Source organism: Phyllobates terribilis, unplaced genomic scaffold (genome assembly GCF_046119375.1).
Source record: "Phyllobates terribilis strain yellow unplaced genomic scaffold, ASM4611937v1 Scaffold_12__6_contigs__length_324123572, whole genome shotgun sequence".
NCBI classification, from domain to species: Eukaryota; Metazoa; Chordata; class Amphibia; order Anura; family Dendrobatidae; genus Phyllobates; species Phyllobates terribilis.
The window spans coordinates 238,982,868-239,010,731 of record NW_027362772.1 but is presented as its reverse complement, the minus strand read 5'-3'; the positions used below and the strand labels follow the sequence as shown (position 1 = coordinate 239,010,731).

Sequence of the window (27,864 nt, the reverse complement as noted above, 5' to 3'; positions counted from 1 at the left end):
AACTGTGGAGTTTAGCATTGTACATTTTCCTAAAAGCTGAAACCATCTTGGTAGAAGGACGATTATTTTCATTTCCAATTTCAGCTTTTATTCCAAAAAAAGCTGTGTGTGGTTGATTTTAACGGAAGGCATGTAACCTGATGGCCGCAGATGCTCAGAAAATAGCTCCGGAGCATGTAACACATGGGGCATAGTAACTACAGACCTGTGTGGGCACAGAGCCCCAGTGTTACCTTCTGCTGGGGGTGACTGAGCCGAACACAGGGGAGGTACAGCGAGACGTGTCGGAAAAGGCGTCTAACCACATGTATTTACCATGGTCATGTGAAAAAACTGCTCCCGGGGGTCAGAAATAATATGTCGCCCACCGCAGTGTGGATCTGGTACAGTATGTTTATTAAAGGGGTTTTTCAAGATTGAAGTAAATAGCTGAAATTAAGGAAAAGGTAAAAAAAACCCTAAATCTCACCTGTCACTGTTCTGGTGCTCCTCAATGGTCTATGATTACCTTGCCATGACGAAATCTACCCACATGACCACTGCAGCCCATCACTGGTGTCAGCAGCATATAACTCAAGACCACTGCAACCAATCACCAGTGTCAGAGATGTACAAGATATGACCGCTGCAACCAATCACTGATGGCAGGTGTATAACACAAGAATGCTGCAGCCAATAATTATTGTCAGTGATATATAACATAAGACTGCAGCAGCCAATTACAGGTGTCAGAGATGTACAACAAATGACCGCTGCAGCCAATCTCTGGTGACAGTAGTGTACAAAACAAGACCGCTGCAGAAAATCGCTGGTGTCGGTGGTGTACAACACATGACTGCAGCAGCCAATCACTGGTGTCAAAGATGTATAAGACAAGACCACTGTGGTCAGTGATTGGCTGCAGCGACATAATCACTAGTAAGGTTAATGAAAACGGAAGGTGAGCATGGGAACAGAGGCACCAGAACTTACCAGATAACTATAGGTTATATTTATTTTGTTCTTTTTTTTTTTACCATTTCCTCCAATTTGGCAATTTTCTTCAAAATTCAGGAGATCCCATCAAGAATATTGTGTTCCTGCTTCTGTAATGGTTCTCGTTCATTAAGCAAGCCACAAAGCTGTGTCAGATCTGCACAGGCGACCATGGATCAGGAATTATAATTTAGGAGGTGTAAAAAGAGGAGTGGGAGGAGGCGAAGCATTTCATCAAATGTGGGAAAACACCGCACCACTTTAATGCCATTTGTACGGGGGTCTAGGTTGCTGGTGATTACTGTACAGTCACTTACTGCAGACACTTTGTCTTTGATGGCTCTTCGGATAAGGAACACAGCGGCCCTCAGCATATTCTTTAAATCGTCTTTGGAGGTGGTTGTGGGGACGTCTGACAGCTTCTTATACACAGCTACTAAGGCATCTTCTCTGTACGACCAAGTCTTAGAATAAGCTCCCGCAACCTAAGACATTTATAGAAAAAAAGAAATACACTATTTGACTGAATGGAGAAATCGTTACCACCTCATCTATAAGCGTTTATTCATAGGGTGATGCTTACCAAAGCCTCACCGAAAACTTCAATGGCAAATCCGGCCTCTCTCAGCGCTTTCTCTGTCAGTGGCTCGGGCTCTCCAGTAATCCGGCTTCTGGGGGTATCCCCAGCAAAATCCTCAGGTATGTCTGGCTCCAGGTACGTAAATGCATCGTCCTTCTGCTTCCGCTGAGCTGGAAGAGGTCGCTCATCGTACGGCAAAGCATCAACCTTAGAAAACCAACAAAACCATGGCTGCTAAATACCTGCATCACTTATCCCCAGGGTAGATGATAAACGTATTATCTTGGTTGGTTTGACTGACGGGACCCCTATTGGTCTCGAGAATGGGGATCCCATAGTCTCGTGTGTGTTAGAAGGGTAGTGAGCATACATTACTGCTGCTTCATTCACTCCTATGGACTAATGCAGCGACTATCTCCATCAGTCTAATAGAAGTGGACAGGGTGGGGGTAACACATGAGAACCACTATTCCAAACATACAGGACACTTTAGGCTCTGAATCGATAGGAGTCCGGCCAGTAGGACCCCCAGTGATCATGAATTTATCATCTTCCCTTTATAGCAACATGGTAGATGTCACCTTTTGCAATGCTATGAATACGGGTTGCTCACACGAAATTCTTACGCTTATTAATCTTTTTTTTTTCTCACCATGTTTTTAATTGTACAGTAAAAGTTATGTTTTAACATTTACCCATTGGTGCTGGAGCCAGTTATCATGGACCCTTCTCCGCATTAGCAGTACCAGACCAGTTAATGATCTCAGCTGCAGCCAGTAGCTCTGTAATGCATCAGTATAAATGACGGGGATATGATTATAGGTTCCTTAAGGGTGTTAGCAGATGGAAATGGTCAAACCTAAAACCAAAATGCCACCTAAACATACATAGCCATTATAGGGACCCAGACTGCACCCCTTCTTTTCTCTTGGATGGGTTTTACGAGGGTAAAGTACACCCCCACCTGGAACGAAGAACACGAAATGGGTAAGAAGGTTCCACATTATTTCTAACCATCGTATGTTCTGAGTTATGTCATGTGCCATGTACTGGTTTGAGCTTCTTCCACTGCCAGTATTTGACCTATGATATCAGTAACAGCGAGAGATACATGATTAAGTGTCCTATAAATGTTTATGCAATAGGATACTTTGTCACTGGGATATGGGTGGCCCATTGGACAGTACATAGCCAACTTCCTCCACGACACAACTCCTACGCTGTAGGATTTTGACCTCCTTACTGCAGAGAGGGTCGGATCAATCTTTACTGAAACTGATTTTACTAAGAGGGGTAGATCTCCATATTGTACAAAAGGTGACCTCTACCTAAGGTGGAGTATCTGCCCTCTTTATAGGCGGCATTTTGGTTTTGTTTGAACTATTAAAGGTTGTCTCACAATTGCTATATCTGATCTAACAGAGTGAGACATCTATATTTGTAAGTGGGCAATATACTTCCAGCATCTTTGCTTTTCAGATGGAAATGTTAGAACTCTATTTTTTCAAGGTTCATAATGTTTTTTTTTTTTCTACTTTATCATGCTTATAAAATGTAGTTTTTGTGGCATTGCTCAAGTCCTATAGAGAAGTTTATTATTCTCAGAGCATGGTGTTTGGAGGAGGCACAAAATATAGATGGGTTCCCCTAACCTGCAAAGATCCAGGCTAGTACTAACGTTTTCCGAATATCACAAAAAATATCCCCTATCTTTAGGAAAGGTGTTAACTTGCTGATCACTGGGTCTGACCTTTGTGACCCCCAGCGATCCTGACAACAATATGCTGCAGATCCTCATCTTGAATGGAGTAGAGGTGCGTCTGCTCGGCCTCTGCTCCATTCATGGTCTATGGGATTTAATGAGTAACCAGAGTACTTCTCAACCATTTTGGACAGACCCATAGACAATGAGTGGAGCAAAGGCCAAGTACATGCACCTCCTCTCCATTGAAGGTGGGGCTCATTCTCAGGATCGCTGGATTTCCCAGTGATCAGGACGTTATCTCCTATCGCCTTTAAGGCACTTACATTGATCCCAGGAACAGTTGCAGCTGGAGCTGGAGGAGGAGGAGGAGAGGGAGTTCGGTGCTGGGGACCTGGCTTAGGAGAGGTGACTTTGGGTAGTTTTTCTGGCACCACTTGCCGCTCCTTTTTAATCTTTTTCTCGGTCCTCCGCTCCTTCTCTGGCTGTGGAGAGGTTGCTGCTCTGTGCTGCTGCTGCGGAGGCAGAGGGCTGGAGGACTGCTCCAGCGGGTCCAGAGACGTCTCAGGAGCTCTGCGCATCTTAGGGTGATGACAAACATTAGATACATCAGTTAGATACAGAATAGGAGACATTCAGGATAGAGGTAATCACAGAACAAGTGTGGTCTCCTCTTCATCACCCATCAGACCTCAGCAGACGGAGATGACAGCAGTCCTGACACCTGCACATGATGGACGGAAAGCTGCCCCCTGCAGTACAGCAAAGCTGCTAACCTGTAGGGGGCGCAGCTGACCGCAAGGTAATGAGATCGTAACCACTGCCTATAGTGCACAAGAGACCTGGAAGTGCAGCTCTGAAGTATAATACAGGATGTAACTCAGGATCAGTACAGGATCAGTAATGTAATGTATGTACACAGTGACTGCACCAGCAGAATAGTGAGTGCAGCTCTGGAGTATAATACAGGATGTAACTCAGGATCAGTACAGGATAAGTCATGTAATGTATGTACACAGTGACTGCACCAGCAGAATAGTGAGTGCAGCTCTGAGGTATAATACTGGATGTAACTCAAGATCAGTACAGGATCAGTAATGTAATGTATGTACACAGTGACTCCACCAGCAGAATAGTGAGTGCAGCTCTAGAGTATAATACAGGATGTAACTCAGGATCAGTAATGTAATGTATGTACACAGTGACTGCACCAGCAGAATAGTGAGTGCAGCTCTGGAGTATAATACATGATGTAACTCAGGATCAGTACAGGATAAGTAATGTAATGTATGTACACAGTGACTGCACCAGCAGAATAGTGAGTGCAGCTCTGGAATATAATACAGGATGTAACTCAGGATCAGTACAGGATCAGTAATGTAATGTATGAACACAGTGACTGCACCAGCAGAATAGTGAGTGCAGCTCTAGAGTATAATACAGGATGTAACTCAGGATCAGTACAGGATCAGTAATGTAATGTATGTACACAGTGACTGCACCAGCAGAATAGTGAGTGAAGCTCTGGAGTATAATACAGGATGTAACTCAGGATCAGTACAGGATCAGTAATGTAATGTATGTACACAGTGACCTCACCAGCAGAATAGTGAGTGCAGCTCTGGAGTATAATACAGGATGTAACTCAGGATCAGTACAGGATCAGTAATGTAATGTATGTACACAGTGACCCCACCAGCAGAATAGTGAGTGCAGCTCTGGAGTATAATACAGGATGTAACTCAGGATCAGTACAGGATGAGTAACGTAATGTATGTACACAGTGACTGCACCAGCAGAATAGTGAGAGCAGCTCTGAAGTATATTACAGGATGTAACTCAGGATCAGTACAGGATAAGTAATGTAATGTATGTACACAGTGACTGCACCAGCAGAATAGTGAGTGCAGCTCTGAAGTATAATACAGGATGTAACTCAGGATCAGTACAGGATCAGTAACGTAATGTATGTACGCAGTGACTGCACCAGCAGAATAGTGAGAGCAGCTCTGAAGTATAATACAGGATGTAACTCAGGATCAGTACAGGATCAGTAATGTAATGTATGTACGCAGTGACTGCACCAGCAGAATAGTGAGTGCAGCTCTAGAGCATAATACAGGATGTAACTCAGGATCAGTGCAGGATAAGTAATGTAATGTATGTACACAGTGATAGCACCAGCAGAATAGTGAGTGCAACTCTGGAGTATAATACAGGATGTAACTCAGGATCAGTACAGGATAAGTAATGTAATGTATGTACACAGTGACTCCACCAGCAGAATAGTGAGTGCAGCTCTGGAGTATAATACACGATGTAACTCAGGATCAGTAATGTAATGTATGTACACAGTGACTGCACCAGCAGAATAGTGAGTGCAGCTCTGGAGTATAATACAGGATGTAACTCAGGATCAGTACAGGATCAGTAATGTAATGTATGTACACAGTGACTGCACCAGCAGAATAGTGAGTGCAGCTCTGGAGTATAATACAGGATGTAACTCAGGATCAGTACAGGATCAGTAATATAATGTATGTACGCAGTGACAGCACCAGCAGAATAGTGAGTGCAGCTCTGGAGCATAATACAGGATGTAACTCAGGATCAGTGCAGGATAAGTAATGTAATGTATGTACACAGTGACAGCACCAGCAGAATAGTGAGTGCAGCTCTGGAGTATAATACAGGATGTAACTCAGGATCAGTACAGGATAAGTAATGTAATGTATGTACACAGTGACTCCACCAGCAGAATAGTGAGTGCAGCTCTGGAGTATAATACTGGATGTAACTCAGGATCAGTACAGGATAAGTAATGTAATGTATGTACACAGTGACTCCACCAGCAGAATAGTGAGTGCAGCTCTGGAGTATAATACAGGATGTAACTCAGGATCAGTACAGGATCAGTAATGTAATGTATGTACACAGTGACAGCACCAGCAGAATAGTGAGTGCAGCTCTGGAGTATAATACAGGATGTAACTCAGGATCAGTAATGTAATGTATGTACACAGTGACTGCACCAGCAGAATAGTGAGTGCAGCTCTGGAGTATAATACAGGATGTAACTCAGGATCAGTACAGGATAAGTAATGCAATGTATGTACACAGTGACTGCACCAGTAGAATAGTGAGTGTAGCTCTGGAGTATAATACAGGATGTAACTCAGGATCAGTAATGTAATGTATGTACACAGTGACTGCACCAGCAGAATAGTGAGTGCAGCTCTGGAGTATAATACAGGATGTAACTCAGGATCAGTACAGGATCAGTAATGTAATGTATGTACACAGTGACTGCACCAGCAGAATAGTGAGTGCAGCTCTGGAGTATAATACAGGATGTAACTCAGGATCAGTACAGGATCAGTAATGTAATGTATGTACACAGTGACAGCACCAGCAGAATAGTGAGTGCAGCTCTGGAGTATAATACAGGATGTAACTCAGGATCAGTAATGTAATGTATGTACACAGTGACTGCACCAGCAGAATAGTAAGTGCAGCTCTGGAGTATAATACAGGATGTAACTCAGGATCAGTACAGGATAAGTAATGCAATGTATGTACACAGTGACTGCACCAGTAGAATAGTGAGTGTAGCTCTGGAGTATAATACAGGATGTAACTCAGGATCAGTGCAGGATAAGTAATGTAATGTATGTACACAGTGACTCCACCAGCAGAATAGTGAGTGCAGCTCTGGAGTATAATACAGGATGTAACTCAGGATCAGTACAGGATCAGTAATGTAATGTATGTACACAGTGACTGCACCAGCAGAATAGTGAGTGCAGCTCTGGAGTATAATACAGGATGTAACTCAGGACCAGTAATGTAATGTATGCACGCAGTGACTCCACCAGCAGAATAGTGAGTGCAGCTCTGAAGTATAATACAGGATGTAACTCAGGATCAGTAATGTAATGTATGTACACAGTGACTGCACCAGCAGAATAGTGAGTGCAGCTCTGGAGTATAATACAGGATGTAACTCAGGATCTGTAATGGATAAGTAATGTAATGTATGTACACAGTGACTGCACCAGCAGAATAGTGAGTGCAGCTCTGGAGTATAATACAGGATGTAACTCAGGATCAGTACAGGATAAGTAATGTAATGTATGTACACAGTGACTGCACCAGCAGAATAGTGAGTGCAGCTCTGGAGTATAATACAGGATGTAACTCAGGGTCAGTACAGGATCAGTAATGTAATGTATGTACACAGTGACTCCACCAGCAGAATAGTGAGTGCAGCTCTGGAGTATAATACAGGATGTAACTCAGGATCAGTACAGGATAAGTAATGTAATGTATGTACACAGTGACTGCACCAGAAGAATAGTGAGTGCAGCTCTGGAGTATAATACAGGATGTAACTCAGGATCAGTAATGTAATGCATGTACACAGTGACTGCACCAGGAGAATAGTGAGCACAGCTCTGGAGTATAATACAGGATGTAACTCAGGATCAGTACAGGATAAGTAATGTAATGTATGTACACAGTGACTGCACCAGCAGAATAGTGAGTGCAGCTCTGGAGTATAATATAGGATGTAACTCAGGATCTGTACAGGATAAGTAATGTAATGTATGTACACAGTGACTGCACCAGAAGAATAGTGAGTGCAGCTCTGGAGTATAATACAGGATGTAACTCCGGATCAGTAATGTAATGTATGTACACAGTGACTCCACCAGCAGAATAGTGAGTGCAGCTCTGAAGTATAATACAGGATGTAACTCAGGATCAGTAATGTAATGTATGTACACAGTGACTGCACCAGCCGAATAGTGAGCGCAGCTCTGGAGTATAATACAGGATGTAACTCAGGATCTGTAAAGGATAAGTAATGTAATGTATGTACACAGTGACTGCACCAGCAGAATAGTGAGTTCAGCTCTGGAGTATAATACAGGATGTAACTCAGGATCTGTACAGGATAAGTAATGTAATGTATGTACACAGTGACTGCACCAGAAGAATAGTGAGTGCAGCTCTGGAGTATAATACAGGATGTAACTCAGGGTCAGTACAGGATCAGTAATGTAATGTATGTACACAGTGACTGCACCAGCAGAATAGGGAGTGCAGCTCTGGAGTATAATACAGGATGTAACTCAGGATCAGTACAGGATAAGTAATGTAATGTATGTACACAGTGACTGCACCAGAAGAATAGTGAGTGCAGCTCTGGAGTATAATACAGGATGTAACTCAGGATCAGTAATGTAATGCATGTACACAGTGAATGCACCAGGAGAATAGTGAGCACAGCTCTGGAGTATAATACAGGATGTAACTCAGGATCAGTACAGGATAAGTAATGTAATGTATGTACACAGTGACTGCACCAGCAGAATAGTGAGTGCAGCTCTGGAGTATAATACAGGATGTAACTCAGGATCAGTACAGGATAAGTAATGTAATGTATGTACACAGTGACTCCACCAGCAGCATACTGGGTGCAGCTCTGATCAGCTGCTAGTCAGTGTGGTGATTACGGGTGTGGTGGCTGCAGATCCTGCTGTGAGCTCCTGATCTCTGAGAAACCAACACCTCTCCACCTGGGGACCTGCTCTCTCTCTTTCCCAGGGAGGGAGCGGGTTTCTGGGATGAGTGAGGGAGCCAAGCCCCAGGCTTCTGCTTCCCGAACCAGGCCGGCGGGGGGCAGAAGAAACCAGCAACCGGCCTGCACATCAGAGGACTCGGGGGTGAGACGCTCCACCAGGAGTCGCAGCAATGTGGCTCCTACTCCCCCTGGGTTTGTGGAGACCCAGAGAAGCCGCAAGGCTTCCAGCATGGAGGAAAAGCCTGATAGCGGCGTGCATGTTGGCGCTCCTTCCAGAGGAAAGCTGAGTGCTCACGGAGGTGAGGCCGACCTCCCTGAGGGGGGTTGGGCGCTGCAGGGACCCCGGGAGTCTGTGTCCTCCTATGCCTCCCGGGTCATGATCCACCTCCGTGAGTATGAAGATGCCAGTAAGCTCATCAGGAGGCTCCGGGAGGAGCTGCGCTGCACAAGCGCAAAAGCTGCAGGGGCCTCCAAACCAAGGAAGACAAAACTCCAAGCCGAGGTAAAGCGACTGACCAGTGAAATTCATCTCCTGGAACTAAGGAAAGCCACCATCTTAGAGCAGAGTGGTCCTTTCAAAGAAAAACTCATAAATGAAGACTGCTTTAGAGAAATGGCTGATACCAGAGAGCAAAGGCAGATGGGGCTGCAGCCTGAGAGGCAGGTGGATGATGAGAGTGATGATGACCAGCAGTAAGCCCCACCTGGCAGCCTGCAAAGTCACCCGCAGGCCACGTGCAGCGAGCTCCCTGCAGGACAGGCGATAGTGACATCCGGTCGCAGTTCTGCCGGCTCTGGGGAGGACAGTGACAGCAGCGGCCAGGGAGGGGCGCTAATGGCGGAGATTAAGCTCCTGGAGTCCCCAGTGCGCCTCCAAAACTTCCATCTTGGTGATGATCTACCAGAAGAGGCACCTGGGGGCCACAAAAAGGCAAAGAAGACCAAGCCAAAGCTGCAGGAAGCAGTAAGCTATGTCTATGCCCCCCTCCCTGTACCCCCTGAGTCGGCGGCAGACTCAGCTCGCTGTATAAGCCCCGTTGCCCAGCCCAGCCCGGGTTCTGCTGTGGATCCGGTGCAAAGGCGCGGGGAGATTACAGAGCGCGGTAGCGAGGCGCAGAGCTCCGTCTCTGCTTGTAGTAGCGAGGACGCAGCAGGAGGTGCATCAGCCGAGAGGCTGGACAGTGAGGGCGGCCCGGCGGCGGGCGTTCCATCAGGCCACGATGCTGTGGTGCGCTCCTCAGTGGGAGGGGGGAGCAGCCCGGTGTCGGGGGCAGCTCCGGTAGCCTCGGCGCCTCTGAATGCTGTTGCCGCTGATCACTTAGTTGAGAAGCGGCGGCAGTGTGAGGGGGCTGTTGGGGCTGAGCGTTCCGGTCCTCCCACGAAAGTGCTATTTTGTGTTGGCGTTGCTGGTCCGGAAGATCCTGATGCTAAAGATCAGCGGCGCCTAACAGCAGCTAAAGATCAGCGGCACATTATACCAAATGCCAAACAGCAGAAATTACCGACCGATGATGTGGAGGGCACACATAAGACCGGGGGTGAGGTCACCTCCAGTTCTATGGAGGTGACTGAGCCCCTTGTGCCTGATGCGGAGGTCAAAAGGTCATCCACCATTGTTACTGGTCCAGCAGGAATGAATGTGGTGGTGGGGGTGAATGAGGCTAATTCATTGTCTAGTGGTGTGGTTGCTGGTTTGGTGGAGTGTGAGATGGAGGTGGGTAATGGTGATACTGATGGGGCTGATGTGGTCACTGGTCCTGTTGCCCCCCCGGGGGGTGGTAACACCTGTCCAGAGTTATGCCAGTGTCACCTCCAGGGCAAATAGGGCATCCTCCTCATCTCCGGGTTTGGGGACGGCATGTTGCAACGGCGCCTTCTGGAGGCTCTAAAGAAGGGGAGAGATCACTAATGGTAGAGGGTCGAGAGGTTGATCTATCCTTCTGGATAGAGAGGCATGGCCTCGGGGTCTTCCGAGAGCAAAAAGGGGGGGGATACAGTGTGGTCCCTCCCAACAGCCGGGCCAGGCAGTGTGCGTAGGAATGTGGTCCGTCTTCGGTGGAGGGGCAGTGATGTATGTCCTCCAAGGTCTAAAGTTGTGGAGCTCCTGCTGAGGATGGGCTTCAAGGCGATTGACATCTACGCCTTGATACATCCCTATTCCACGCCTGAGTTTGATGTCAGCTTTGTTCGGCCGGAGGGGCTTGAGCTCTTCTGGGCGAATTATGAGTTGGCAAAAAATGAGCCCGGCTGGCGAGACTTTGCCGTTCAGGCAGTGTCTCGCCAAAACCAGATCAAGAAAGTGACCGTGATGACTCGTAACGAGTCGCTTTCTTGCTATGACATCATGACGTGGCTTGGTCGGTATGGAGAGGTGGTGGAGATGCCAAAGAAAAACTGCGACGAGTTTGGTATCAGGTCAGGGGCCTGGACGTTTATGGTAAAACTTAAGCGTTCAGGTGGTACGGTTGCCCACATTCCATCGTCTGCCTTCCTGGGTAGGGATCGTATCCTGGTCTTCTACCAGGGGCAACCGAAGCTCTGTCACAGGTGCGGCGACCCCACACACTTCAGTGCAAACTGCACCATGCAGAAATGCGCGTTGTGTGGGGGTGTCGGCCATCTTGCCGCCTCTTGTGTGGAGATTAGGTGCCACCTGTGTGGTGAGTTAGGTCACCCATTCAGCCGTTGTCCTCGCTCCTTTGCTAAAGCAGTCGAGACCCCGGTGGGAGTAAGCGGTGAGGCCGATTCTGCTGGGGAGGGGACTAGCAGGGGTGGGGGAGCTGAGGGGCCAGGGAAGAAAAGCAATAAAAAGACGCCTGCGCAGCTGAGGCATCTAGACAAGCGCAGACAGGAGAGGGAGCGGGGCGAGCCCCAGACTACTGGGGCAGCCCCTGTCCTGGATGCCAGTCTTGCTGCTGAGGCCCCGAGGGATGATGAGTTGGATGAGGAGGTCAGGAGGATCCACAGGGAGGAAACTGCCTCTGCCTCAGAATCCTCCCATTATGAAAGTATGGATAAGGATAATAAGCGGTGGCTAGAGAACAAGCGTAAGCTCGGCACCAAAAAGAAGAAAAAGAAGGCGGATAAAACATCTTCTCCCGCTCTGACCAAGGAAGGTAAAACAGACTCCCCTCTGGTTGGTCTTTCGAACCGGTTCCAAGCCCTTGATAACATCTCTTCCTCAGAAGAGGAGGCTGAGGGTGAGGTTCCGGCTTCAGCGGAGCTTACAGGGGGTGCCGAGTCTCCTTCTCCTGGGGATGCAAGGTCCTTGGGGGGAGGGACTGGCCCAGAGTCTGGAGACGAGGACGAGAAAAGAAGGAAAAATGCTGGAATGGACACCTCTGTGTCATTAAAGAGGGGGAAGGATTCCTCCTCTGAGGCAGAGGATAAGGGGAGTGGGAAGAGGAAAGCCGTCTAACTTAATCACCAATGATGGCGGTACCCACTCCGTTGACGCTGGTGTCCATTAATGTTGCCAGCATTAAGTCAAATATGGCTAGATTTGCGGCCTTTGATTTTCTCAGCCGGGTTGAAGCTGACATTTTCCTTTTGCAAGAGACCAGGCTGCCAAATATGGCAGAGGTGTTTATAGCTAAGAGGGAGTGGAGACTCGGGCCCTCCTATTGGTCTCTTGCGGCCGAGCCGTATAGCGGAGTGGCGGTCCTTTTTACCGCACCGGTAGAATGCCGACGGGTTATTGAGTTAGAAATGGGGAGGTGCCTGATATTAGATGTCCTCATGAAGGGACAGGAGCTTCGGCTCATTAACATCTATGGTCCCCAATCTAAGTGGGACCGGAAGTGTCTCTTTACGAGGATCAAGCCCTACATTTTTACGAGTCGGCAGGTCGTCTTTGGAGGGGACTTCAACACTGTCACGAGGCCCCAGGATAGAGGAGGTTCCAGAGACAAGCTGACTTATGATAGCGTCGCCCTTAATAGTATAGCTAGTGAGGCTCGCCTGGTGGATGTCCACATCCGGCACACCCCAGGCCACGAGGGGTTCACCTATCATAGAGGTAACTGTAGGTCCAGGATAGACAGGTTTTATTTAAAGGAGGAAGCCGTCTCTTCAGCAGTATCTGTTGTTGAGGTGGAGTTCTCCGATCACTGTTTGATTTTGTTTTCCCTGAATGTTACAGAGACCCCCCGGATGGGAAGAGGCTTTTGGAGGCTCAATTCGTCTCTCTTGGAAGAAGCGGAGATATGACAGTCCTTTGAGGATTTTCTTCAGAGCCAGGTACCCTTACTGGATCTTTGTAGTAGTAAGTCAGAGTGGTGGGAGATGTTTAAGAAAAGGGTGGCGAGATTCTTCCGCCAGCTCTCGAGCCTCAGGAGCCTGGACAGGTATCGCCTGTATCAGGGCCTGAGGAGGAAACTCGAGCATCTTGTCTCAACTGGAGGTAGCCCCGAGGAGATCTCCAGAGTGAAATCTTTGCTAATGAGGTGTCAGTATGATAGACACGCATCTTTGGTTTTTGAGAGGGATTACGGGAAGCACCGCTCGCCCGACCCTTACAGAAACTGCAAGATGTCAGTGAATAGTAAAGTTGTTACAGGACTGGTTGACACTGCGGGGTCCCTGAAAAGATCCAGATCAGAGATCCTGGAGGTCGTCAGATCCTTCTACTCACACCTCTTGGGGAAGAGGGATCTGGATTGGGATGAGATGTCGGCTTTTCTGGCAGAAGCCGTCCCCGAACCAGGGGTAGACCCCTCTCTTGGCGTTTTGACAGAGATGATCAGGGAAGTGGAAGTTAAGTTGGCGATTGAAGGGCTTGCCCTAAAGAAATCTCCCGGTCCAGATGGCTTAACATCTGAATTCTATAAGACCTTTAAGGACGCCTTGGTTCCTCTCTTGACTGAGGTATTCAATGAGTGTCTTTCCTCGGGCACTCTGCCAAAGTCAATGAGGAGGTCTGCCCTGATCATCTTGTCAAAGGGTAAGGACCCATCTTGCATTGAGAACTGGCGTCCCATAGCGCTTCTCAATGCAGACAGGAAGGTTTTGGCAAAGGTGCTGTTTAATCGGCTGGTGAAATTTGCACCCCAGCTCCTTTCGGGGGCCCAGCATTGCTCTGTTCCGGGCCGCAGTACAATTAGTGCTGTACTCTGTGTCCGAGAGGCGGTGGAGCAGGGTAGGGCTGGTCACTGGAAGGGGTACATGCTGTCATTGGACCAGGCAAAAGCGTTTGATCGGGTTAATCATGAGTACCTCTGGTCTGTCCTTCTGAGGTATGGCCTGCCGGGGGGGGGTTTGCTGATTGGCTTAAGACCTTGTACGCTGGGGCAGAGAGTTTCCCGCTTGTGAACGGTTGGATTGGCAGCTCTTTTGAGGTTGTGTGTGGTGTTCGCCAGGGTTGTCTCTTGAGCTCGCTACTGTACGTGTTTGCGATTGACCCACTTCTTAGGAGGGTGGAGCGTGGACCGTTGGCTGGGATCGGGATGGATCGGGCTGCACCGGAAGCCACTCTGAGAGTGGTGGCGTATGCCGATGACGTCACCGTTTTTGTTTCCTCTGATGGGGAGGCAGAATGGCTGATGTCAGAGGTAAATCGCTACTCGGAGGCATCCGGGTCTAAGATCAACCGGGATAAGTGTGAGAGTCTCTGGCTGGGAGGAGGAGATCCTGGTTTTGATCTCCCGGACACCCTTCCAGAACCCAAAGTCTCTGCAAAAGTTCTTGGCATCGAATTTGGCCAGGGGGATTACCCCAAACAAAATTGGGACAGCAGGCTAGAGATCGGCACTCAGAAGGTGAACCAATGGAAGGGTTGGTCTTTGACCCTAAGGGAAAGGATAAACCTGAACAAAACTTACCTGCTCCCTTTGCTGATCTATCTGGGCAGTGTGTGCATCTTGCCAGAGCCTCTCTGGACTCGGGTTTACAGTTTGTTCTTCCAACTGTTATGGGGGAATAGACTGAACCTGGTCAAGAGGGAGGTTACTTACCGTACGAGGAGACTAGGAGGGTTGGGTATGGTCAACCCTGTGGTATTCCTTGTGAATACCTTCATTAAGATCAATATTGCAAACCTCTGGAAAGAGAGGGCTCCTCCGTGGGTATTCTCCTGTAAGGGATGGTTTCAGCCTTTCTTCCAGGAATGGGAGACAGGAGGGCAAGTGAAGGATCTACGCACACCGCATGGACATCTCCCGGCTTACGCTACAGTCGTTCTGAAGGTAATTCGCCGGTGGGGTCTGGGAATATGGGAGGTCAGGACTCTGCCAAGGAAGCTCCTTGACAAAAGGGTTCTGTTGACCCATTTTCAGAGGCCTCTGGCGCTCAGGGATTGCCCAAGTCGGGATCTTGGGGTGGGTCTGCATCTTTTGAATTCTATCAGGATCCCCTCGAAGGTTTGGGACTTGGCTTGGCGCTGCTTCCATGGGAAACTGTGTGTGAGGGACAATCTGAAGTGTAGGAGCTCTGAGGACAGGAACTGTCCTCGGGAGCATTGTGGTACCATGCTTGAAAGCATGGACCACTTCCTGCTTCGCTGTCCCTTTAACACAGAGGTGTACAACAGGGTGGGCGCCTCCATTGGCTGGCCGGTCTCTCTTATGCGGAATGGGCCTATGGAGCATTCGGGGACCTGGGTGGTCGGGACCGCTGCACCTTATTTCTAGTTAGCGCAGTGGTTAGGTATCACACGTGGAACGCACGGTGCTTAGTATCGACGCAACGGAAAATCCTCCCAGTGGACGATGTGTTTAGGACCATACTCGGTGACCTGGTGAAGGTGCGTTCTCTGGAGTATGAGAGACTGGGTACACGGAGAGCCGCTCTCCTCTGGAGGGGCTTTTCTTTTAGTGTGCCCTAGTCTGGTCATCTCCTCTCCTGGTGGTGGGCTGCTGCTGACACCATAGATTTTTGTTTTATTGATCAGTAGACAGTGATGTAGGGCTGCAGGCACCGAACTTGGGCTTTGTCAGTTGTGGTTATTGTATTGTGTGTTATTCTATGGTTTGTTTCTGTATATATTGTATATATGGGTTTGGGTGTAGGTGTTAGGTTGGGTGGAGGGAAAAGGGGGGAGGTGGGTTCATCTTGTGGGACACTGGTTATTTGGGTGAAAAACTGGCACTGCCTGATCTGTCCTATGGACGTTGGACTGAGGCATGAGGCGCAGGACCAGCTCTCAGGTCAGTGCCGGGGAGGGACTGGTGGGCTCGAGTGTGGGGTGTTTTGTTTTGTCTTGTATATATTTGTATAGTTAGTATTTATTTTATTTTATTTATTTAAAAAAAAAAAAAAAGAATGTATATATTAGTATGTATATAATTTGTCGGTTATTGTTTATTATATTGTTATTATTTGTTCGGTAACCGGACCAGATGTCATGGTGTAGGCAGTTATTATTGTGTATATATGTATAATATGTGTGTGAGGAGAGAGAGAGCGGCTGGACCGGTTTCATTACATTGTTTATTTTCTGGTTATTAATTTTGTTATGTTTCTGTTATTATTATTGTTATGTTTTTCATTTTTATAATAAAAGATCTACAGGATGTAACTCAGGATCAGTACAGGATCAGTAATGTAATGTATGTACGCAGTGACTGCACCAGCAGAATAGTGAGTGCAGCTCTGGAGTATAATACAGGAGGTAACTCAGGATCAGTACAGGATAAGTAATGTAATGTATGTACACAGTGACTGCACCAGCAGAATAGTGAGTGCAGCTCTGATGTATAATGCAGGATGTAACTCAGGATCAGTACAGGATAAGTAATGTAATGTATGTACACAGTGACTGCACCAGCAGAATAGTGAGTGCAGCTCTGGAGCATAATACAGGATGTAACTCAGGATCAGTACAGGATAAGTAATGTAATGTATGTACACAGTGACTGCACCAGAAGAATAGTGAGTGCAGCTCTGGAGTATAATACAGGATGTAACTCAGGATCAGTACAGGATAAGTAATGTAATGTATGTACACAGTGACTGCACCAGAAGAATAGTGAGTGCAGCTCTGGAATATAATACAGGATGTAACTCAGGATCAGCACAGGATAAGTAATGTAATGTATGTACACAGTGACTGCACCAGCAGAATAGTGAGAGCAGCTCTGGAGTATTATACAGGATGTAACTCAGGATCAGTACAGGATAAGTAATGTAATCTATGTACACAGTGACTCCACCAGCAGAATAGTGAGTGCAGCTCTGGAGTATAATACAGGATGTAACTCAGGATCAGTACAGGATAAGTAATGTAATGTATGTACACAGTGACTCCACCAGCAGAATAGTGAGTGCAGCTCTGGAGTATAATACAGGATGTAACTCAGGATGAGTACAGGATAAGTAATGTAATGCATGTACATAGTGACTCCACCAGCAGAATAGCGAGTGCAGCTCTGGAGTATAATACAGGATGTAACTCAGGATCAGTACAGGATAAGTAATGTAATGTATGTACACAGTGACTGCACCAGCAGAATAGTGAGTGCAGCTCTGGAGTATAATACAGGATGTAACTCAGGATCAGTAATGTAATGTATGTACACAGTGACTCCACCAGCAGAATAGTGAGTGCAGCTCTAGAGTATAATACAGGATGTAACTCAGGATCAGTACAGGATCAGTAATGTAATGTATGTACACAGTGACTCCACCAGCAGAATAGTGAGTGCAGCTCTGAAGTATAATACAGGATGTAACTCAGGATCAGTACAGGATAAGTGTACACACATTACATTACAGTGACTCTACCAGCAGAATAGTGAGTGCAGCCCTGAGAAGTCTGCAGAATTTTGAATGCAGCTTTGAAGTATAATCCAGGATGTAACTCAGGATCAGTACAGGATCAGTAATGTAATGTATGTACACAGTGACTGCACCAGCAGAATAGTGAGTGCAGCTCTGGAGTATAATACAGGATGTAACTCAGGATCAGTACAGGATAAGTAATGTAATGTATGTACACAGTGACTGCACCAGCAGAATAGTGAGTGCAGCTCTGGAGTATAATACAGGATGTAACTCAGGATCAGTACAGGATCAGTAATGTAATGTATGTACACAGTGACCTCACCAGCAGAATAGTGAGTGCAGCTCTGGAGTATAATACAGGATGTAACTCAGGATCAGTACAGGATCAGTAATGTAATGTATGTACAGAGTGACCTCACCAGCAGAATAGTGAGTGCAGCTCTGGCGTAAAATAAAGGTAGTAACTCAGAATATATTCTCAAAGTTCACATCAGGATGAAAACCCCATAGGACTAGACCACCACTGTGGCATTTCGAAACGAGTTGACAAATAAACCGCATTCCTAGATTGCGGACTCCTTTTCATCATCATTCGCTGGTAGCCCATATTTAACCCATTTCAACCCATTCTCTGATGATCTTCAAGCTGTAGGTCTGCAGCAGCCCTGAGCCTTTTTAGCGGTTGTGATCATACAGCCCCATCATGTGAGCAGCATTGCCCACAATCTCCCCAATTACCCTGATAAGACCCCATTGCGCTTATTGTGCTTCCAGCTTTCTACCCTGACTCCAGCCTTAGACATGTACACGGCTGAAATAACTGAGCCGGTCTTTGATTTAGGTTGTCTGTGCTGCAGGCGGCAAGAATCAGCTGTCAGGGTTATTTTAAATGGGGATTTTTCCAACAAAAAGCTTTTCTAGTATATCATGTAGATATTCCACCTGGTTATTATACAATCTCCAAGGGATTCGAAGATCAATATTTCAGGCTCCTCAGAGTATCAGACGGGCTGCATTAAATACAGCAATCACTGGAAAGGGGTTTTAAGCTCCGTCTCACATTGTCAGAGATTTTATCTTCCCGTCCTTCCTCTCCTGTCATTAAAAAGTTATTAGGAACTTGATCTTCATCAGTTAGGGGGGAGAAGAGCGTGGTAATCCCCAGGAATGTCCTGCCACATGAGGAAATATTAAACTATTTGTTAACATATAGAAAAAAAAACCTACTATCAATGAGTAAGGCAGAAACAATGATGTATTCATGGTGTGCCTGAAGGCATTAAAGAAAGAGTCTGCTCAACATAAATCTTGGAAGCACTGTCGATTTAAATTAAATAATTTTATCTATCGATCTATAGCCCTACAGGTGCTTCTCACTAAATTAGAATATCATCAAAAAGTTAATTTATTCCAGTTCTTCAATACAAAAAGTGAAACTCGTATATTATATAGAGTCATTACAGACAGAGTGATCTATTTCATGTGTTTATTTCCGTTAATGTTGATGATTATGGCTTACAGCCAATGAAAACACAAAAGTCATTATCTCAGTAAATCAGAATAATTAACAAAAAACACCTGCAAATGCTTCCGAAGCGTTTAAAAAGGTCCCTTAGTCCGTTTCAGTAGGCTCCACAATCACGGGGAAGACTGCTGACTTGACAGATGTCCAGAAGGCAGTCATTGACACACTCCACAAGGTCCCAGAGTCTGGAGGAAGAGTGGAGAGGCCACAATCCAAGCTGCTGGAGGTCTAGTGTGAAGTTTCCACAATCAGTGATGGTTTGGGGAGCCATGTCATCTGCTGGTGTAGGTCCACTGTGTTTTATCAAGACCAAAGTCAGCGCAGCCGTCTACCAGGAAATTTTAGAGCACTTCATGCTTCCCTCTGCCGACAAGCTTTTTGGAGATGGAAATTTCATTCTCCAGCAGGACTTGGCCCCTGTCCACACTGCCAAAAGTACCAATACCTGGTGTAAAAACAACAGTATCACTGTGCTTGATTGGCCAGCAAACTCGCCTGACCTTAACTCCATAGAGAATCTATGGGGTATTGTCAAGAGGAAGATGAGAGACACCAGACCCAACAATGCAGATGAGCTGAAGGCTGCTATCAAATCAACCTGGGCTTCCATAACACTTCAGCAGGGCCACAGGCTGATCGCCTCCATGCCACGCAGCATTGATGCAGTAATTGATGCAAAAGGAGCCCGACCAAGTATTGAGTGCATTTACTGAACATACATTTCAGATTTTAAAAACATTTTTCAAGCTGGTGCTATAAAGTATTCTAATTTACTGAGATAATGACTTTTGTGTTTTCATTGGCTGTAAGCCATAATCATCAACATTAACAGAAATAAACCCTTGAAATAGATCACTCGGTCTGTAATGACTCTATATAATATAGGAGCTTCACTTTTTGTATTTAAGAACTCAAGTAAAATTAACTATTTGATGATATTCTAATTTAGTGAGATGCACCTGTATCTAAGTCATGTGCTACATCACGTTTTGGGATTTTCACCCCTGTAAGTAATATGTGCTTTTGACCCTTAGTTAATCAGAAAACCCCCAATTTCGGTATAACATGATTTTGGATGTCCCCGCAGTAGGGGAACAGGTAGTCTGAGATGTTGTCTTCACTGTGCTGACACTTGTGAAGTCCTCAGATTTGACAATCACATATTAAAGGGAATCTGTCAGCAGGGTTTTGCCATGTAATGTGAGAGCACCATGATGTAGGGGCTGAGATCCTGATTCCAGTCATGTGTCACTTGCTGGGCTGCATGCTGTTATTTTGATACAATCCCAGTTTTCTCTGCTGCAGATCTAGCAGTTCTCTGAATATTGAGCCCTGTATTACCCCACCCACACCACTGATTGGCAGCTTTTGTGTACACTGTGCATAGCCAAAAAGCTTCCAATCCGTGCAGGGGGAGTTGGACCAGGCGGCACGAGACATCCTAGTCCTGTAGCGATAATCTCTTGTTGATGAAACATGCTTAACATGTCACTCTCCGCAAGGAGAAATATTACCCCTTGGATACCGGTCTGACGTCTCTCATCCAGTCAAACCAGAACTCACACTTTGCACTAACGAGGGGCAGTACCCCGAAACACAGTGTCCGCAAATTGAGTTTCTGACTTATATCCTAAGTCATGTGATAAGGCTCGTTAAAGAGTCACTACTGACTTTTAGGATTGCTACTTCCTGTAGGTGGCACTAGAGTTCTGGTCCTCTTCCTCTCTGAAGAGACAATTTACTGATTTTATTGAAACAGTAACATGCAGCCTAAGAAGCAACATATTGCTGGAATCAGGGTCTCAGCCCAGATAACATGGTAAAAACTGCTGACATATTCCCTTTAAACAAAGGAAAAAATCAGTACCTACCAGGGCAATGTCCATCAGGTCATGCAGCTCTAACTGCTGGTAAACTTTTTGCCGATATTCTTCCATCTGTTGTTTCTTCTGTTTAGCTAAATCATAGTCTTCCTTTTCCACGGCGCAGCGTTTCTCCACTTCATACCGACCAAGACGTTCCCCGACCTGCAGAAAAGAAGAGTTATGTAATGATCCAGGCTTCTCACATCGAGGAGCCCTGCTTCTACTGGATGCTTCATCTGTACATCCGAGAGGATCAGGTAGGACTCGGTCATATAACTTAATAATCTGGATAACCTCTGCGCTGTGGATATGTTACAGGGCACGTCTACCTTAAAGGGGTCTTCCGGCCTTTGGGGTACAAGTCTGCAGTCACTATGTGATTGCAGACTTGTGAATCCTCACAGTGCGCAGAACTGTGTCTCCATGTTAACAGACCACAAACAAAATCTGTGAGGTCGGATCAGTCACATTGCCGTCCAAATGGGCTTTAATTTTTGGTAACCTACCAAATATATGCTATTAAGGAGTAGATGTAAGGGAATATAACTGCTGGGATCAGACTACACAGGGTTTGGTTGTAGTCTGTTACCATGGTGACACACAGGCTAACATAGGCGCTGTATACAAGTAAAAGTAGGAGATTCCTAAAGGGAAACTGTCATGTCTTCGAATGCTATTAACCTGCAGATATAGGGTTAATCCACAGGTAAATAGTGTTGCGACGCTATCCGGCCTGTGCACTGAAAGCCCTGCTATAGAGAAGATGAATTTTATTCTTCCCGAGAGCCGCCGGCTTTCAGTCGTGCCCAGAGCGGCTACAGTCACCACTCACAGCATTGTGAGCAGCGGCTGTAGGCACACGCCAGCGCTTGGATAGACAGTCGGCTCTGGTTTGCATCTGTGTAGAGCAAGCTGTCAATCAAAGTGAAGGGGCATTTACGTCCTCTCCATCTTGGTGCAGTAATTTTCATGCCTGTTACTACACTACTTTCTCTAGGTCTTTGCCAGGATGAATCTCTCCACATTTCCTTCACTTCTGCTCACAGTACGGAGCCCCCACCTTCTGCAGATCGGCGATGGCTTGTTTCAGTTTCTTGGCGTAGTCATAGTGTTCATGGTGGACGGCTTCTTGCTTCTTCTCATCTAACTTGCGAATTATTTGCGCCACTTCTGGATCCTGGTACATATCAAAGGCCAAGTCATCGAGAGGGGAAATGGCATCAGGTTTCCTGCAAAAGTAAGACAATTTAGCTACTAGCGGCAAATTGGAAATTCCAGGACTGCGGTGCAAAATCTGGGGGGAAGCCGGCCCCTGTCATAAACACTGTCTTATGAATAGTGTCTTAAAGGGGGTGTCCACCTTTGAGGGCAATAATTTATTTAATTTTTTTTTTAACTTTACTGCATGTAATTGGGGCTAGAAATCATGTTTGCAATTGGGTTTAATCACATTTTTTGCACTGTTTGCCTTCTATTGTGTTGCATGTGCACTTTCTTTGGGGTTCTCACTACAGTGGTAGGAGTTGGCTCCGTGTGCTGTGATCTGAAGCACACTGTCAAAGGGTTTGCCCCCATTTGCTAATATTATATACATATAACAGATTTCTGGGCTTTTCCTTCTACAGGTGTGTGGTTTTTGCCCATTTATGTTGCTCTGTACTGCTGCATTTCTTTTGCCATTACTTGGCACAGCGTAGGTTCCTATGAGCACTTTCCCTGGTTCAGGCTGTTGTAATTGCAAGTCTTCAATTCCTTTCTAGTTGTGCTTTTATGAAATCAATGAATGAAAAGAAATGATATTTAATTTCTATCATGTCTGCGATTATTTTTTTCATGTATATGATTTGTCAATGATTGGTGCATTAAGGACTTACACTGATTGGCTTGATGGTGTACAGTATGAGACTGTGACAATTCACATCAGTCCTTGTCTCCATTAAGCCTCGCAATCTGTTTTCCCTATGGCCATGTCTGAAAATATGTAACCTATTTCGGACACCCCTGTCACACACACACACACACACAAAAGCTATGGACACTTTTGACATTAACAAATTTTTACATCCGGTAAAAAAAGTTGCATTGGGTTTCAGGCTGCAATCCTCATCCCTTAATTTTCAGTCCCCCTGATGGGAAGTTTGCAGGCTGATCCAAGTTTCAGACTTTAATCTTGTGGGAGTGTCCCTCCCAGTAATACATGCTGGATGTGAGCTCTGGGTGTCCAAGGTGCTACTGCCTTCACTAGCTCACATCCATCCGCACAGCTTCATTCCTGGAGTGACTTCCAACTTCCACAACTCAAAAAGGATAACTACCAGCCAGAATAAGATGCCATTTTTACTAACTTGAATGTTTATCCCCCTCTCTTTCTGCAGGGTATGACCCTCTGCCGATCCCTTCTGCCATCTCTAACACTAAGAGAAGGGAAGGGGAGAGGAGGGAGCCAGGAGGCGCAGTGATAAGACGGACGGTGTCAGAATTTGCAGAGCAGTTAGCTAAATGAAGGACTTGTAGCAGCAAAGTAATAAGACTATGTAGAAAGTTGTCTAATTTTGTACTTAAAAAGCAAATGAACAACATAGAATCGGTGCAAAGGTGTCCATAGCTTTTAATGAACTGATCAGGCTGTTTTGATGACAAATTTGACTTTTTACCCAGCATATGATGTGTCAATGGCAGCATCTTCCAAGCTGCTCCCCAGGTACTGGTCAATAAGTTTATCTCTGGTCGGCTGCCAACAGATAAAGATACAGTCAGTGACAAATACAGACTCATTACAGCAATGTAAATTCACAAAGTAAAACAGGGCACCTGACAATATAAGCTACATTATAGATCTTTGTGTCTACTGAAAGCATCATACAATGTTTCATCTGCAACCGTTTTTGATCTTAAAGGGGACCTTTCACTAAAACTTTTTATTTAACCTGAGTACCTCTTCAAATTTCTGTTGCCCCACTGATTCTGGAACAGTTTTTCTTTTTCTTCTGTGCCCCTCCGTTCCAAAGTTATGCCCCCCGGTAATAATGTTGCAAATTTTCACTTCAAATAACTTGGTGTGTACCACAGAACTTCCCTGTGGGCGTGGCTGTGATTTGATTGGCCAATGTCACAGGAAAAAAAGAAAACACCCACAGAGAAGTTCTGTGGGACACGCCCAGTTTTTTTTAAGGGAAAATTTGCATCATTATTACAGGGGGCATAACTTTGGATTGGAGGGGCACAGAAGAAAAAGAAAAACTGTACCAGAATCAGTGGAGCAACAGAAATTTGAGGAAGTATTCGGGTTAAATAAAAAATAAAAAATCAAGTGAAAAGTGCCCTCTAAGATTAGAAAAAGGTTGAAGCTGAAGCATTGTATTAGAGGAGGGACTCAGTTTACAAAAAAAAATCCTGTTTAAAAGTCCTCATTAAAGGGAATCCGACAGTATAACATCCATTAGACAGAGCGTGTCATTGAAGACATCTAATATCCTACACCTCAAGAGACAACTCAGAGAGAAGTTACAAAAGGTTATCTCTATTAAGGCCTCCTCCACATCGCCCCCTGTGTCACTTATGGACAAGGGCAATTGTTAGAGTATTCCTATATATGTTCTAACAACTTCTTGGAAGACAGCCTTGGGTCTGCCTCCTGGAAAGTCTGGTGTCAGGAACACAGAAAAGCCACCCCTTTAATTAAACAAGGGGTTAAATTGAGCTTTTTCTGCTTATTGCTGTTATAAGGGGACTGTTGCTGTCAATTACATTCTCCCTCCCACTGCTGTGTTGATAAAACAGAGGTGGTATATTCTACTGAGAGAGGCCCTGTATAGACACTTTGCCCCTTTAGTAAGTAGTCTCTAAGAATTTGGGCTTACCAGGTTTTCTTCGTTAAAGTCCACTGGATCGCCAATTATATTTATTGCTATGAGTGCAACCTGAAAATAAAAGGAAAATTAGAAATCCAATAAGGGGCACCTGAATGATACGGAGCAAGAATCGGCATTAGGGGTTATTCGGCCTAAGGCTACCAGTTTGCAGTCACTGTATGTGACTGCAGAATTGTAATCCTTACATTGCATGCACTGCGCGCTGTCAGGATTCTCCGATGCCTGCACTGGGCGGTCAAATATACGATTTTCATACTCCCTGACACACTCCGACTAGACTTGTCCAGTCTCGCTTAATACACTTGTATTGAGTGAGGCTCCACCCGTCTAGTCGGCACGTGACTGCATGTATGCAAATCACATAATTGCTGTCATGCGCCCTCCGCTCCCAACTTTGGGGAATCCTCCCAGAATAGTAGCTTAAGGTCAGACAACCCCTTTAAATCGTAAACTTTCAGAGTTTGGTCAGTGTCAATTTTTACCTGGAGTCCAAACTAACACACCATGAAAAACAGACCGCACACTTATGGCATCAGAGTACTCTCTGATTTTTTCACTGACCCATTAAGTTGCATTGGCGATTCTGATCTGACACTCGGATCAATATTGGACATCTCTCTGATTCTTCTCGGACTACTCGGCAAAAATATTCCGACATGTAAACAGCCCCACAGACTATCATAGGTACTAATGCTACCATAGAAAACAAGGATAGAACTCACATGAGAAAAACTGATGTCTGAATGAGGCGTTTTCAACTTGACTAAAAGTGCATGTATTTTCAATGGGGAGAGGGGAGACTGCCTCTGGCAGCCGCTTATCTGACCTGAAAGTAGAAAATTCCACCCGCCCGATCCTTCTCTCCCCCAACAGAATCCGTTGGTAAAAACTTAGGGGGTCCACATATTCATTAGATGGTAGACTGGTCTCACCGCTGGTTTGGCCGACTTTCATCTAAAGTGTATGGGTGCCTTAAGAGTCTGACTGATCCAATAACAAAGCACCTCAGAATCCTCAGTGCCTTCTGATTACTCTTTATTTGTTGATCCAAAGGCAGATTATGAACTGTAATAACCCGTGTGTTATTCTGCAGCTGGATTAGGATTCCCTATGTGCCGCCCAGCTCCATTATTGCAATGTCGCAGAATACGCAGACTCATCATATATAAAGTGTATGTTTACCAATGAGGAGCCTCCATACATACCATGCATGGTAATTCACTAAAAGGTAGTTCCCACAAATACAAGTTATCCCTGATCCATAGGATAGGGGAAAATGTACTGATTGCTGGGATCTCCACCAATCCCGAGAACGGGGCTATGGATCCCAGGTACCTGGCTCTGCAGCTCAGTCTCCATCCATCGTCAATGGGACTGCTGGAGAAATCTGAGCAGAGCACTCCATTATTTCCGGCAGTCCCATAGGCAATGCATGAAGAGGAGGTTGCACATGTTCATCCATACTCCATTAAGCTTCCCGTTCTCAGGATCGCTTGTTGGACCCCCAGCAATCAGCACATTATCTCCTATCCTATATATATGGGGTAGGGGATAACTTACTATCTTGCTTGTTAGATGAGACTTGTACATACCTGATTGTAAAGATTATATCTATTGGCATAGTTCTTATGAAAGATCAGTTTCAGGTACTGCCCTACTGCATCCACGTAGACAGACTTCAGTTCCCGGGCCTTGTAGACGGTCTTTTCATTATCTGAGAGTGCTACGTACCTGAAACAGTGACACAAGGATGTCAGAGTAATACATGGTAATAGCCATTAGCCAAGGAAATGTAAGACAGATGCGGTACGAGAGAAGTAAACGGTACATCCACAAGAAACACATTGCAAATTCTGTCGGATTTGAGGCAAAATTTCTGATCCTAGATTTCTGCAACACGTTTAACCACCCTGACTCTCCCATTCCTGACACCGCTTTCCTAAGGGCTGACGCAGACGGCCGTAGATTCTCTCATTGGAGAGAATTAGGCGGAATATGCTGAACACACCCTCACCACACCACAGTGTGATCTGATTCTCTCAGATGAGGAGAAGATGGAGAAAAAAAATGTCTTCATCTTCTCCACTCTGTCAGTCCGTGGAAATCGGACTGCACTCAGATGTTATCCGAGTGGGTTCCACGGACTCATTGACTTGAGTTAGTGCGTTCTGAAAATCAGATCAAACTGGGACATGAAGCAAATTTTTCCTAAATTTCAGAGGGAAAAAAAATTGGACATGTGCACAGCCCCATAAAACATTGGTCCAAGTGCGTTCCGATTTCAATTCTGAGAAGTGTATATAGTTGTACAAATAAGTAAAATCCTACGATAACTTATAGGATTGGGTGCGGAGTGAGCAACCTCCAAACCAAAGCTTCTTTTCCCATGTTGGATCACTGATCAGAGCCACTGAACCTGTTTATTAGGTGCCGCGCTGTCAACGTGACGTCAGCCCTGCAACCAATGCCAATCACCAGGAGAAGCAGCAGAGACTCACCGATGGACCCGGGGAAGGTGAGTACAGCTCGGTTTGTTTCTTTATAATAGCCTGCAGCCAGGTACCAAGAGCACGATACCTTTAAGGGTAAAAAATACTGGTGCCCCCCAGAAACCCACAGCGCTGTAGTTCTTGCACTCAATCTTTTAGGGAGTTCTCAGGCAAAGAACTAACCATCAGCACCATCTACTGGTAAGATTATGGAATGACATTCATCACTGGACACCCGCTAAGATAACTTCCTTAATCTCGGAATTCACGTGGTTAAATCCCATCCATATGTTTTATAAAGGTGTTTCATTGATGCTACAACTAAAGACCCCAATATATTAGCAACAGAGAGCTGCTCTATTAAAATAGTTCCCTTTAGATGGCTTGAGCAGCCAGTCCCTAATTCCTCTGCCCAGATAAAATAAATGAACTAAAGTCACGGCCTATATCTGTAAATTGCACTTTTTTTTCTTTTACAAGAGGATTACTTCATTTAAACATGTCTTAACTGATTAGTCAACAACCCCTTTAAATGGTTAAAATTGCAAAGT

General features: G+C 45.7%; 1 protein-coding gene across 1 annotated transcript in view; it reads right to left on the bottom strand.

Annotated features, from left to right (window-relative positions):
• Nucleotides 1-27,864, bottom strand: part of CEP104 (centrosomal protein 104) — a 127,613-nt gene that overhangs the window by 57,073 nt on the left and 42,676 nt on the right. The window contains exons 4-11 of the mRNA XM_073656728.1: nucleotides 26,417-26,555; nucleotides 24,813-24,872; nucleotides 23,607-23,683; nucleotides 22,013-22,181; nucleotides 20,959-21,114; nucleotides 3,584-3,838; nucleotides 1,559-1,762; nucleotides 1,293-1,460 (exon numbers count right to left, since the gene is read on the bottom strand). Of these exons, the coding sequence (XP_073512829.1) occupies nucleotides 1,293-1,460; nucleotides 1,559-1,762; nucleotides 3,584-3,838; nucleotides 20,959-21,114; nucleotides 22,013-22,181; nucleotides 23,607-23,683; nucleotides 24,813-24,872; nucleotides 26,417-26,555 (1,228 nt within the window). The remainder of the gene's footprint in view (nucleotides 1-1,292; nucleotides 1,461-1,558; nucleotides 1,763-3,583; nucleotides 3,839-20,958; nucleotides 21,115-22,012; nucleotides 22,182-23,606; nucleotides 23,684-24,812; nucleotides 24,873-26,416; nucleotides 26,556-27,864) is intronic.